Genomic DNA, 14,531 nt, shown 5'->3' with positions numbered 1-14,531 from the left:
GTACCTTGTCAAACCGATTCCAATTATTGTTTTTTTTTTTTTTTTCAGTTTGAAACTTGCAAACTAACTTTTGAAAATTAATAAAAATAACTAGTAACACTAACATTTTAAAAATTGCTGCATGTTTAATGAATGCATTTTATAAAAGAACTACAAACTTCAAATTAACTTATTAAAAGGATATTTATGAAAGTTTTTGAATAAAGTTCAGCTCAATTAAGTATGAGAATTTTTTTTTCCAGCACTATGCATCTTCTAATTCAGTGTACCATCATCATTTACTCAATCTTGCTTTATTGTCTTCACTTTATAACTTCTATATGATCTCTTTTTTTAATGTTATTACTTTTTGAAATGTGGAAAATGTTTTTAGAGCCTATTTAATAGAAATAGTTCATACTTTCTTACACCCAATACAGCATTATTGTAGATTTTTTTATGTCATGAAAAAGCTCATCCTGCTATTCAAACTTAAAATAGTTGAAGTTTGAAGCAACTTTTGATAAAATAGATGTTTGGTAGCATATTTTGGAATCTGTGTTAAATTAATAGATTTGATATTACGTAAATTGGGAAGATTTGGTATTGCTTCTCTGATTCAGGTACAAAAACTGATAATCTTTCTGTAAGCATAAATTACAGACTGGATAAAATTTTGGATAAAAATCATGTTCTAGTGCAGAAACATATACATATAATTCTTTAATTGCTGGGTTTTTTTTATTTTTAATATTTATTTTTGCAATAGGAAAAGGTTCAGACAAATGTCTATGGGTTTTTTTTGTTTTTTTTTTTATTTTGGAGGAGACAATAAAAGTCAAAAACAGCAAAGTTAGGAAAATACTTTTCTCTCTCTCCCTGTCTCTTCCCCCCCCCCCAAAATCGGAAAATGAAATTCCTATATTCGAGTGCTTCTCATTGATGCTCCAATATTCTGAAATTTTATCTTCAGCATTGTTCTGAGAATCGTCAAAATTTGAGTGAGCTACTGGATCTGATCTTTTTTGTCATGCTGAACAAGCAATCCATGTGGCATTCATCTTCACCTCATCAATCATAGTTTCTGCCTGTGGTTGATAAGATCTGTCAACACATTTGGTTGTAATACAAATAACCCTTTATTATCAGTTTCATATAAACTCGGAAAAAACTCAAATTTGCGTAGAAGAAAAGGGGTTTTCTTGGGCTTTTTTTTTTTTTTGGTTTTTTTTTTTCACTCATCATCATAGCATAGCCTTTGAGATGGAGAGTTTTCAAAAATTTCTTTGAGACAGCATTGTTGTAGAGCTTCAACAATGTAAGATTGTCTTGCTTTGAGACAGCACAGTAAATGCAAAGCATTTTTTCTTCTTCGAGATGTAGATTTTTTTCGAGGAAGAGAGGTTTGACTGTATATGTAAAGTGGCATAGTAATAACAATACTTACCTAAGGAATGTGTAACAGAAGTTACATAGGATGTTATTCAATCAAAAACCTGATTTCCCATAAAAATGTAACATAGGCTGAGCCTTTAGATTATACTACCAGTAATAAACTCAATTAATTGTAAATTGAAGATTTTTTCCTTCAAATTCATCTAACTGCACGTTTTCAAGAAAACTGGATTTGATTGTAAAAAAACTGATTCTATCTATATGACTAATGTTAATATGCCTTCCTGAATGTTTCAAGTAACTGTATTTCAGCATAATTTTGACTAAGTGTATTTTTCTATCCTTCATTATCAAGGAGACTTTTTTCTACTTCTGAGTACCTTGAAGTTTATTGAAACAATCTTTTTGAAAATGCTTCAAATAATAGTTTTCCTTCTTGATAATTACAAGTGTTTTTCTTCTGTTAATTTTCCTTTTTCTCAATTATTTTATGGTATACTTAGTTTATCAGGTATGAATATGTAAAGAAATAAGTAAATATATGTGTGCATAATTTGGTTTTACTTCAGGAGTGGCCAATCGATGGTGGGGAGTGGGGCACTGGAACTTTGAGCTATCCGGAAATTGTAATAACTGGGTAAATTTTTCCTTTTTTTCCCATTTGTTTTTTAAAAATTATTTGCATGCATTTTGAATGTTTTCTTCCTCCAAGAACCTTATTCTTTGCTAGTACCCTTTTATGTTAATTGTATTCAAAGTTTGAAATTAATCTTTTTTCCCCCAAATTTACTTTTTTTTCTCCTTTTCTTCCAAGGCATGCTGATGGCTCATTACAATTCTGGGACGCATCTTCTGGTATCTATAATACTTATTATTATATATACTTACATATTACATATTTTGAGGTATGTCAGTGTGATTTTTTTTAAACTCTTAAAGGTTATGCATTTCTAACGCTAGAATACAATATTTCATATTTTTATAAATGTGGAAAAAGTTTATATCTCATACAACACGAACTGTGCTGAATTGGTTATTTTCATATGAACACAGTGGTAATAAGTAGAATATACAGTTATATATAACTGGGTTTTTTTTTCATTTTGTGTTCCTTAATTAATCAGTAAAAACTAAAATAACATGACTAAGGAAATTCTGAACTACTTGCATGATGCTGTGATACACTATATTTGGTTTCTTCATAGAAGAGATTCACTCTATGCAAAAAAAAGAAAAAAAATTGAGCACGTCTTTTTTGATGGGAGGTGATGTTTGTATTACTTTGTTCGATAATCACATTTTTTGATAGCTTTTTTGATTGGTAAAGGAAATCAATTAATTAAAAATAAATTTGATTTTTTTTGACATAAAGTAGTACATGCTCATATCTTTGAAGAGATATTGAAGTGTTCCCGAAGGATGGATGCATCTGGAAATTTTATTAAATAACAAGTAACATAGAGCTGCTTCCGACAAACAACAAAAGTAAATTGTTTAGTGGCTTCAACAATCATCCATATAACAATATCATGAACTTCAAAATATAAATATAGATTTAGGGCAATCAGGCCTAGTAACAATGATTTTAATCTAGAAATCTTGCATATAATACTTGTCGATTTTTGACTATTATCTTTGAATAGTAAAACCTCTCTAAAAGCAGCAATCCACTTCTTTTAAGGGATCATCTCCATATAGAGCAGATATTTTTCAGGTCCAGAATGTTCCCCTACACATTGGTACCTCAATTTTACTGTCAAATTCCTTTGTACTGGGTACACATCAAATTTTCATATTTATTGAGAAATTTTTCCAGCATTTGTGCAATTTTGCAGCTGGAAATTATTTTGGCAGTATATTAATGTCTAATTCCTAGGATTCACTGTATATTACTTCACCTCTGTTAAGGAAGCGGCCCTTTTATTAACCCTTTAAGTGGTACAGCAGAAACACTTTTCAAAATTCCATATCATTTCTAATGAAGTAGGCTTTCTCAGATTTTCAGCAGATGCAAACTAAGGGGTGGTATAGGTAAAAATGTTCTATTGAAAAATCAACTTCCCAAAATATCTAGACTTGCCAACTTGTCAATGTTAAATTAAGAGCCTTTTAAGGAGGTGATATATCTTGTAAATGCTGCTTAAAGGGTTAGAAGTGGTTTAATGGTGGTGGCCACTTTTTTTAGAGAGATTTTACTTGTAGTGTAGAAATGTGTTTTCTTCTGCTTGAAACTTTTTAATTTTTGCCTCATTTCTCTTTTAGTATCATTCCAAGTCCTGTACAAATTAAAAACCACAAAAGTCTTTGAAAGACCCAAACCAAAAAGCGTTGATGAGCATGATGAGGATCCCTTTGCCATAGATAATGTGGCATTCTGTAGGGAAACTCGTCTACTCGCTGTGGCTGGTGCCAGTGGACATGTGATAGTGTATAATTTCAAAAAGAGTGATGCTTCTATAGATTTACATGTAAGAATTTTTTCTGCATCTTTTAATTGATCCTATTATATGATATATGTTGTTATTTTTTTCTTTTAAATTTTTTCTCTAGATTTAGTCAGGTAGTAAAAAAAAACCATTTTTCTGCTTATCAAGTAACATCATGTTCAACTTGAGTTTATGACTTACAACCAGTGCAGTCAAAATGACTTAATACACCATTGATGTGCATAGCACATTGTGTTTACAATACATAAAAAACCAAACACGGGTTCACACACACACACACATAAAAAAATAGGATGTTGCTTACAACTCTTTAAAATATGCAGGTTTACTGCTTAGATTATGCCATTGGTTTTCAAAATTTTTCATCTCACAGAATACCTTAAATGATTTTTAAGATTTTTTGGCACAAAAAACAGTGTTGTCATTAAATTACTGTTTTTGACTGTGAATTTTTATATTTTTAGTGGCACACTGTGGTAATCTGGTGAACAATTACCACTATGTGAAGAAAAAAGCAATGCTATTTTGTAATTTTAATTCCCATTGATTTGTTTTTCCTCTACATTTGTATTCTTTATTTTAGGTACTTGAAATATCAATAAAGTATGATGGGGATGAGGGAATAGATATTGTTCCTGATTGCGATGCACAAAAATCATTTAGTTTTCAGACATCTGGAAAAAATAATTCTCAGGAAAGTGGTAAAGTAGTAAGTATGAACAATAAATTTTTATTTTATGTATATTTAAGAATAATCTAAACTCTGAATGTGCTAATTTGGTGCAATAGTCCCCTCCACCCCCAATTATCTAGCTAACGTGGACTGGACTTAACTTGCATAACCTAAAAACTCTGATAACATGGACCTTATTAGGTTTCAAGGATAAACATATTTTATAACTACTTTAATGACAGAAAAGTCACTCTTTTTTTACACAATTACAGTCGACCCTCAGTATTCACAGGGGTTACCTTCTCAGAGTACCCCCATGAATATGGAAAATCAGAGAATATAATCAAAACAATAAAATTTTGTTTTGTAAGCATATATATATGTATATATATATATATATGAAAAGAGCAGGGTGCGCCTGAGGTATAAAAAAACATTGGGGGAGGAGGGGGATGATTTTCTGTGATGAATTTAGTAGTAAATGTCTTATTGTCATTTCTTCATTTAATTAAACATATTATATGTATTGGCAATGCTTCGTGTACCAATTTTTCTAAATGTGGAAAATAGGTATTACCATGTGTTATTTCTTTCTCGATGTAATAATTTGTTGATGATATAAACTTGCGAAGCCCATCCTTTATGTTGCTCATTGTGAACTTGTGCCTACCGCTTCTTTATCTTGATCTTCATTTGCATGTGACTTCAGTTTTAGACATAGTCATCTTGATTAATTCCACCTCTATCATTTTATCTAGATTGCTATTTTATTAATTACTAGATTTCTTCTAGGTCCATATCATTGATACATTCTTCATCAACATAACTTAAAAATGTTATTTATAATCTTTTTGATTGGTACTGTATAAATGTAAGTGTCCTCAGGCACAAATTGGAGTTAAAGTGAGAGAGAGAGAGAGAGAGTCTTTTCTGACACAAATTGACTGTTTTCATATTTATAGCCTTCATAGCTATAGCAGTGACACGAACGGCATTAGTGATGGTGTAATTTATTTATAACTTGAGGCATTTGATATTTTTTAACTGGATGCACAATCATCACAATTATGTAATGTGAGCTTTAAATGCTTGCATTATATCCTGATCAAGTGACTGGATGATATGTTTGCTTCGTCCAAAGGTTGATAGGTTAATCTTGCACACGCCCTTGCTATAATGTGCTTAAAATTCATAATATTTCTAATATTACTGTACATACTTTGACAACAGGCTGCAGCTGAACCAGTTTGTCATAATGCAAAGCATTTTGTATGCCATTTCATTGCACCTAATTTTTTTTTCTAAATTATGTGAAAAACACTGGGTTACTAGAATCGCAATTAATCAAGGCCACATATTATATTTCATGATATTAATTATTATATTTGAAGTATGTTTTAACTAATAAATGCCTTTCTGTGGCAGAGTCAATCCGAGAGCGGCTTTCCCTTGAAAGCTCGGTCGGGACCAGTAAGGATGACTGCTGGATTTCATGCTGACCTTGTGTGCCTCATATTTGGTGCTGAGAATGAACCTTCTCCGAGGGTTTGTGCTCTCAGCATTCATTCAGGATATGGGCTGTGAGTATGAATTCTGCATACGTTGTTTTTTTATCTATTTTAATTATTTTAATTGTTTTGGAAAGCGGGGGGAGGGTGTATTAAACGTACAAGTATCCTCTTCAAACTCGACCCAAAACTGACTATTAAAAAAAGTTATGATTGATTTGCATTTATTGTATGTCAAAGTGCCCTCTAAAAAGAAAAAAAAAAGATTAATTTAAGTCTATCTTTCCTTGGACCATTTCAGTTGGGTACACTTATGTGTTCCTCGAGTCTTGAAAAAGAATTATTAAATACCACTTAAAACCATTAAAAATGAGGTACACATATGTGTACCTCAAAGCTAAAGGGGTATTGTATAAAAAACATAGTTTCATGATAATATATATTGAGTATCAAGTTTTAATTGTAATATATTATTGAGTATCAAGTTTTAATTGTAATATATTATTGAGTATCAAGTTTTAATTGTAATATATTATTGAGTATCAAGTTTTAATTGTAATATATTATTGAGTATCAAGTTTTAATTGTAATATATTATTGAGTATTCATATGCTCAATTATGTATGTGCAGATGCATCAATAATATGTGATGTACAATAACATAGGACATGATTTGGACCATTATTGGTTTGAAGTAATGGCTTTTTCAAAGGAGTATTGCCTGAAATGAAGAGAGTCTACAAAATCTCATTGATGTCCTACAAAAATGTATTAATAGCCTTATGTCTATCTTATTGTTATACATCTTCAAAAAATTAAAACATCACTCATGTGTTTGATCATCTGTCTATGTATGAAGTTTAGTATGTTTCCAATCTTTCTTGGTGGGGCATTTTCTCTGTCTGGTACTTAGAACATTCAGCCATTAATATTCCTACATGATTTACCAACCCCAAGAAATCATAGAAAGAATCATCATAGACTCATTTTAATACTTAATTAATTACAGGGTGCATCATTTTCTTGTATAAGGAAAACTTTAAAATCAGTGCTACTCAAAGTCGATATCATATCTCTTTGTTAGCAAAATAACATCTTCCTGATTTTATCAATGAAAAATTTTTTCATACATTTTTCATTTTGTATGTGTGTTTTTTAAAAATATATGTAGGTGATTCTCATTTTGCCTAAATTGTGTCCAGAGCAGTTTACATTAAATATATTTGACACAGAACTTTTTTTCGTCACTTTCTATTTATATTATGGTTTCTAAAAAGTTGCCACTCTGTTTTTCAAATTTTTTCATCAATGGATTTTTTAATTTGCTTGAGCTAATTTTCATTTATTAAGGAAATATCCTTCTCCTGGCTGTCCCAAGTGCATTTTTCTAATTTTAAAATGATAATTCTCTATCTTAAAACAAAAATAATTTATGAATAAATTATTTGAATAAATGAAATAAATATTTTTTAAAAAATATATATTTTAGGGTCAGTATACTTTCATATTACATCTTTTTTACAGTTTTAAGTATTTTTTGTCAATAGTTTAGAGCCAAATGGAAATTTTCTGCAGCCTTTTTTTTTCTATTTGTGGCATTTGGAAAACAAGTGGCAATTGTTGTTGCTGGAATCAATCAAATTTTGTGTTTAGAAGGTTAAGAAGAATGTAGATATCACTTAAACTTTCTTTTAAATCAATTAAAATTGTAAATTAATTTGCAAATTAGGTTTATCAAAAAAAGAAGAGGCGACTGTTTTTATTGAATATCTTTCTCCTGGCTATTTTTTTTAATGTGAGAAGTATATAATTGAAAATTATTTTCACTTTATCATGTGATTCAGTTCAGAGTCATCTATTATTTCTGAAAAGTACATGTTTTCAACATGCTTAGGTTTTTTTATCAGTGTTACAAAGTAAAAATCCAAATTTCTTGGTTGCACCATTAAGCTGCAGTAATGTTTCATCTAAAGACTTTATTTATTTTATTCATTTATTTTATTTTATTTTTTATTTATTTATTTTTATTTTTATTTTTGAGAATGCAGCTATTACTCTAGCAAAACAGAGACAAATTAGAAATCTAATCTGTTGTCCCCATAAAATTTACAAAAAAATGAACAAACACAAATGAAAAAATAAACATAAATGCAATTGACAAAAAAAAATTGTTCAGAGTATGAATGCTTGTTCAAGTTTAAAATGAGTTACCAAAACAGATAGAACATGTCGTGATTGTCAAGTATAAACAACAACTTGCTAAGTGCTGAAATGGACAAAATGCTTATTTGCCTATCTCTTAACATGGTAAAATTTACTTTTTCATCATGAATTTTTAACAAACTTCATTGCTGACTATATTTCATTTATTAGTAGGTAAAGAAGTGTCCCTAAGAATTTTCGTGGGTTTTTGGTTGACTTTTTTCTTTCTTTTTTTGGTAACCTTTTTTTTTTTTCAATTTTTGTATATTGTTTCATGATAATGACCCATATGCTTTATTGACTTGGATGTTTATCATTCTTTTAGGATGGCCATAGGAAACGAATATGGGCTTGCCATTGTTGATATTATTCAAAAGACTTGTTTATTAAATATGGGGACACCTGATCTTTATGGTTAGTATAAATCTTTGTTATAAAAATGTATCGTATTTATCATATTCTCTACAGGATTTATTACATCACAGCAGTGATTCCAAACCTTTCATGCTTCAAATCTCTATTTTTGTATAGGTTCAGCTGATCCATACCAAAGGCATCCCCGATCTCCCAGGCGGACAAGTGGTTGTGTTAACTCTAGCTGTGATGTGGATACTGGTCAGTCTCCTACTTGTGAGGAGGTTTGTTCTCTTTCTTCAAGTATTTTTAATATTTAATAATTCAATGTACCAGACAAAAAAATTTGAAGTAACTGCCGATTTTATCTAAGTTATCATTTAACAGTCTCAAAGAGACATGAAATATCTAGCTACACATTATGAAGAGGCAAAATGTAACATGCAGAGCCGTCTTAAGAGTATCATGCCCCCCTCCACAGGCCAGGTAATTTTCTAGGTCCCTGCCTGGCAAATTTACATGCTCACTCTCGAAAATTTCCAGATCTCATTTTTGTTAGGCCCTGGGGGGCTCTTCTTTTAAGGTCCCTAGGCTGTTCCCAGTTGGGCCCCATGTGTCAATACGGCACTGGTAACTATGATATAGTGTCGACCTCAAAGTCTGTGTCGCAGCTTCTAGAGATATCGCTGTGAGCTGTTCATTTTTATGTGTGTGTGTCTTAATTTTGTCACCGCAAAATAGTTCTTTTCGAGACCGTTTTCTAAAGCTGTGGATAAATAATGACTAAAGCAAGAGAGTCACAGGTTGCAAAAGTTTGAGAACCTCTGGGCTGCTGTATTAAAAAATAATTTACTTGTCATTTATATACAATAAAATTTTCAACCAATATTAACTGTCCTGGTACATGATTTAAAAATGAAATGATCAATATAGTTTAGATCAAGAAACATAAATTATGTATTGTTTAATGTGTTAAGCATGTATTATTGTCATAAATATTACAGGCATCTGATCTTAGATAGGCTAAGAATCTTAAAACCTGTGATCTTAAATAGTTTGTTTTTCAGGCAAGTTAATGAGTTATTGAGTGTTAACTAAATTTTTGAACTTTAATGAGTTTCATTTTTATCATTTTGAAAGTGATATTTTTTTCTCCCATAATTATAGACTGAAATATTCAACGTTTATGTTAAATATGTGTTGAATAATTCAATAATAACAAATTAAATAATTATTAACATTAAATATGTTACATATTAGAAATGTTCAAAACATTTGTTTCTTTTGCCATTTCATGTTGCTCCAATAGTCAGATGGAGTATGTCTGAGTCCCACTAATAGGACTAATCGAAAAGCTGTAGAATTACGGCATGCTAGATCTCAAGGTGAGTTATTGTTAAAATAATTGTTTTTTATTAATATAAAACTTCAAAATTTGAGTTTTGTATGATAGCTGAAATCAACTTATATACTCAAATTTCTGGAATCTTGGAATCGATCAGCTCAAGTATTTCAGTATATTATTCCGAGTAATATCATATTTTTACATTGGCTTATTCTTTTTCATAGAAAAATTTGAAAATACCTTCTCGAGATCACGAAGCTCAAGTACTTCTAGTATCAACAGCATGAAAACAAATACCATCGAGTCTGTAGTATATCTTAGGTTCACAGAATCATATGGAGCAAAAACTGGTAAGTAAATTCTCAAAGGGGGTCATTCAGGTATTACGTCAGCATCAAGGGAAGGAGAGGGGTTTTGCAGTAAAACTATCTGGTTCACCTTGCCTTATATACGTCGGATCTTGTAATTTACACATTTTGCATTGTGCTTGCAAAAGTGGTCTTGAAGGTGCGTCATTCTTAATAAATGTACGTCTTAAAAATTTGCTGTGCCTTGTCGAAGAGAGTTGACAAGCTTGTCACTTTAGAAGACTCAAAAAAATATATATATATATATATATATGAGGAGAGACAGCAAAGAATTATCTGTGGTTGCTAGTGCACTGTTTTGGCCAAAAATTGGTTTTGTGACCAAGTCATTTGTCATTTTGTTTTAGCTTGACTGAAATAGTGCTAGGGGGGAAAAAAAGTTAATAAGTTAATTCAAAATTAAAAAAAAAATGTTTTTAAGGGATTTTTTCCCATTATGCTATGATTATGTTGTCTAAGGGGGGTTACCCTCCCCCCTCCTACTTTTTAGTCCTGCGTTTTCCTACTTTTTCGGATTTTTCGAGTGGGAGCCCTGTACTTGAATGGCCCCAAACACAGAACCCAATTACGGCAGATTTTAAGGAAGCCCTTAAAATGTTGAATATATACAATTATATTTAATATTTTGATGTGTCTACTAGATTGAGCCATCTTTAGCAGAAATTAAACTTGATATTCTTTCATTTCTCATAAATCTAAGCAAAAATAACATTCTTAAATGAGATACAAATGTAAGAATGAAAGAAAGAGAGGAATGGGTTGTTAATGTTTCTCTTTTGCGCAGGACCAGACTTACTTATTCAGCGACCTGGTGAGAGAACAGTTTAGTGCCCTCTTCAATATTATGAAGGCTAATGTGATAGAGGTTAGACCCTGAGATTAACTCCCTTTTTCTCTAAACATCCATCAAAATTCAATTTTGTTAATCCGGTAAGTTTGAGAACCTTACAATTTCAATCAATCACAAACACTTTTCCTAGGAGGTTCCAGAAAGCAGGGCCATCTAACACATGAGCATACTGGATAATGTAGTTTTTGAGATGTTTGAGGAGATGGTAGTCACAGAGGGCGAAATCAAGACTATAAGGGTGATGATCAAAAATCTCCCATCTTAATTTTTGAATTGTTTCTGTAGTGTGTGTAGTGTTCAGTATACCCAACAACTCCATTGGAAAGAAATTTGTCTACATCATGGTTAAAGCGGTCGAGAAAAGCACATGCAGATTCCATTCTGTGGTCTTTGTGAGCATTTTCGATACCCACCATGCACACATTTTCTGATAACTTGAGCGTTTCATGCAACAATGTTATCCTAGAAACTTCTGGAAAATCTGGAGAAAGATTGCTTATATGGTAAAGCGATGATTTTCTTTCACTTTTGCATTCATGTGCTCAATGAGATCGTCAGTCTGGACACTAGGCCTGCCACTCCTCTGCTCATCTCAAACATTTGATCAGCATTTCTTAAACTCACGACACCATTGCCTCACTTTTCCCTCACTCATAGGAATCCTAGGCCCATGTGTTTCACACAATTGACGAAGAATTTGAGCAGCATTATGTCCTTTTGCATTTAGAAATCTAATCACAGATCGAATTTCACAACTGGCGGGATTTGTTATTACCACACTCATTTTAACACACTGTCTTGCGAAGGCAGACAACAATCAAATGACGGCAATATGGTGGTTACATATACACAGACCAAGTAATGCTACTATGCATGCGCGAACATGTCGGTATTGCCATTCATTTTTTTATACATGATCAGCCCTTAATTTTGAAACATGCCTCGTAGGACACAATAAATACATGAAATAAAATTTTGAATCAGGGTAATTACTACTACTTTACCACACACCAACTCCGGCCATATCGATGTATTGCAATATAAAGCCATTAGCGAATTGGATTGGAAATGAAGGCTCCATCTATTGGTGGTAACCTCAAGCTCATTAAGGAAAATATCTTGTTATCTGTATTCTTTCCCCTTTTTGAACCCAGGACCTGATGGCAACCTTCACTGTGGTAGACGAGCATCTCACCACCATGCCACTTAGACACTTGGGTTGTTCCCAACTTCAAGGTGCGAATGCAAGCCTATCTCCCCATTAAAAGTCTCACCACAGAGAGCAACAGGTCTACAACGATAAAATTATTCAGCCATTACACTTCTATCATAGTGGGGAAAATTGGTTGCAGGTGGCAGCACTTCACTATACAAGCATTACACAGAAACAAACTTCACGTCAGGTTCACAACATACACGCATTCCAACATGTACCAGTTCGTTAGAAGTTCCACAGAGGAATATGGATGAGGTACATGTGTGGTTTAGTAGCCACTCGGGTTGACTGGCCCAGAGAATTTCTTCTCTACGGAGCTCTTAGCACTGTTAAGACCCCCCCCCCCATTTGGAAAGGCTGACAGGGCTCATAAATAAGACAGACCTAAGGTATCTGTCTTATATTTTTTTAATATTTGAAACTATAAATTTTCTTTAAATCAATATAAGAAGCTAGCTATAAATCTTAGTATTGGAATCTGTCGAAAATCAAGGCTCCATTCAAGGATGTGGGGGCCATGGGAAGATTCACTATCACATGAATGTGTTTTAATAAATCTACATATTTTTAATCAATATATAAATAGAATTTCAAGTTCTGACTTTTTAAAGCAGTTATCGTAAAATATCATACATATAGTCAATCCAATGAAATCGTTTTAATGGACCCCTAACATTTTGCTGCCTGGTGCAATCACACCTTTTGCACCGGCTTAAGTCTCGCCATGCTTCAAGAGCATTTTATTTAATTTTTGATAAAAGTTTTTATATATGCTACCCCAAGTATCATGATGTACAATTTATGTTAGGCTTTTGCTGTAGGTTGGCCAACTCTGTTTTAGAGTGTATAATTCTTTAGAAAAATATGAGTCTTGTATCTGTTTATATAAGTGAAGAAGTTGGCGGCTAAGAAGCCAAAATCATTAGATCCTTCCTGGGAGTGTAAGTTGTTATAGCAAGGAAGTACCGGTTTTCCTTGATTTTGATTCCACCTCTACATAGAACCACAACAGTTTTAGGGGAAAAAGTATTCTCTAGACAAGCAAATCTAAATTATAATGGGTATGATTTGAAAAAGTTAAAGAAGAGGTAACTTGAAAGGGGTTTTACTGCTTTCGTGAGTCTTTTAACTTACAATTAAATGGAGCCTAGACTAAACCAGTGCTTTCTAAGACTTGCTTTTCTTAAGGCTCTTGCTTAGGGTGTCTTTTACTGCAGCAAAAGGTAATTGCTATAGTAATATCATTTTTGCCAGTCAAGTTCACATGCACCTTTTCCTTGTAGATCCATCTTTAAATCCAAGCTTATGGGTTGGCACAAGCTTAGGGTCAGTTCTTGTCTTCCTGCTTATGATTCCACCTACTGGAGAGGCTCGAACTGTCCAGCCTGTCATCATCTCACCTAGTGGTAAGTTCTTTTTTTAATTGTTATACACTTAATTATGTGTATTTACGTCCTGATTGAGTGTGATCTCTTATGGTCAGTACCTGTTCTTACTATATACACAGTGCAACCTTGATAACTCAATATGCTCATAACTTGACTACTCCATTAACTTGAAATTTATTATTCTCATTGTTGGCACAACACTGAATCCAATGGGGAAAAAATTTCTCTAACTCCACGTATGATGACCACATCCCGCTTTTATATTTGTGTTATCACAACTCATTTTTAAAAATCACCCATTCATCAGTTCAAAAACTTTTAGGGCATTACTCTTGTGTGTTTCAAAATTTCTATGTTCCATTGTTTCTGTTGTTTGTTTGTACATTGATATGTGTCAAAGATTATCCCCCACACCTTTGGGTAGGGTTACCTCCCATTATTTCTGTTTGGAATAAACCCAAAAACTCTACCTTTGGACTATGAAAGCCACAGATCGATGTGAATGATTTCTGAAATTTTTGAGCGAGAGAAGGTCGAGAAAGCTATATCAAAATGCTTTAAGTGAGAAGAGGAAATTTTTTTTAGACAATTGCACTGCTCATTCACAAATAACAGATCTTCCGGCAATAAAAAAAAATGTTTTTTCCACTGAATTTGGGATTATACTTAATACGAAACCTTTTCATTGAATATTTCAGATCAAAACATTTTATGAATTTATAGATAATGAAACATGGAGTTGTTCAACAATATACAGGCACATATGCATACATAAACAATTTTTAAGTATTGTTAAAGGGAAAATG

General features: G+C 32.2%; 1 protein-coding gene across 2 annotated transcripts in view; it reads left to right on the top strand.

Moving 5' to 3' along the window:
- Window positions 1-14,531, top strand: part of Tomosyn (syntaxin-binding protein tomosyn) — a 176,362-nt gene that overhangs the window by 145,629 nt on the left and 16,202 nt on the right. For both annotated transcript variants that reach the window (XM_089243835.1, XM_089243834.1), the window contains exons 13-22: window positions 1,944-2,011; window positions 2,189-2,229; window positions 3,637-3,842; window positions 4,405-4,530; window positions 5,920-6,074; window positions 8,530-8,618; window positions 8,736-8,842; window positions 9,868-9,943; window positions 10,128-10,253; window positions 13,621-13,743. In XM_089243835.1, coding sequence (XP_089099961.1) covers window positions 1,944-2,011; window positions 2,189-2,229; window positions 3,637-3,842; window positions 4,405-4,530; window positions 5,920-6,074; window positions 8,530-8,618; window positions 8,736-8,842; window positions 9,868-9,943; window positions 10,128-10,253; window positions 13,621-13,743 — 1,117 coding nt within the window. The remainder of the gene's footprint in view (window positions 1-1,943; window positions 2,012-2,188; window positions 2,230-3,636; window positions 3,843-4,404; window positions 4,531-5,919; window positions 6,075-8,529; window positions 8,619-8,735; window positions 8,843-9,867; window positions 9,944-10,127; window positions 10,254-13,620; window positions 13,744-14,531) is intronic.

This window comes from Pholcus phalangioides, unplaced genomic scaffold, assembly GCF_987345545.1.
Source record: "Pholcus phalangioides strain wild (caught in Gottingen) unplaced genomic scaffold, Ppha-v1.0 ptg000015l_1, whole genome shotgun sequence".
Lineage (NCBI taxonomy): Eukaryota > Metazoa > Arthropoda > Arachnida > Araneae > Pholcidae > Pholcus > Pholcus phalangioides.
Note: the sequence above shows the minus strand (reverse complement) of the source record. Positions and strands in the feature narration are given on the sequence as shown.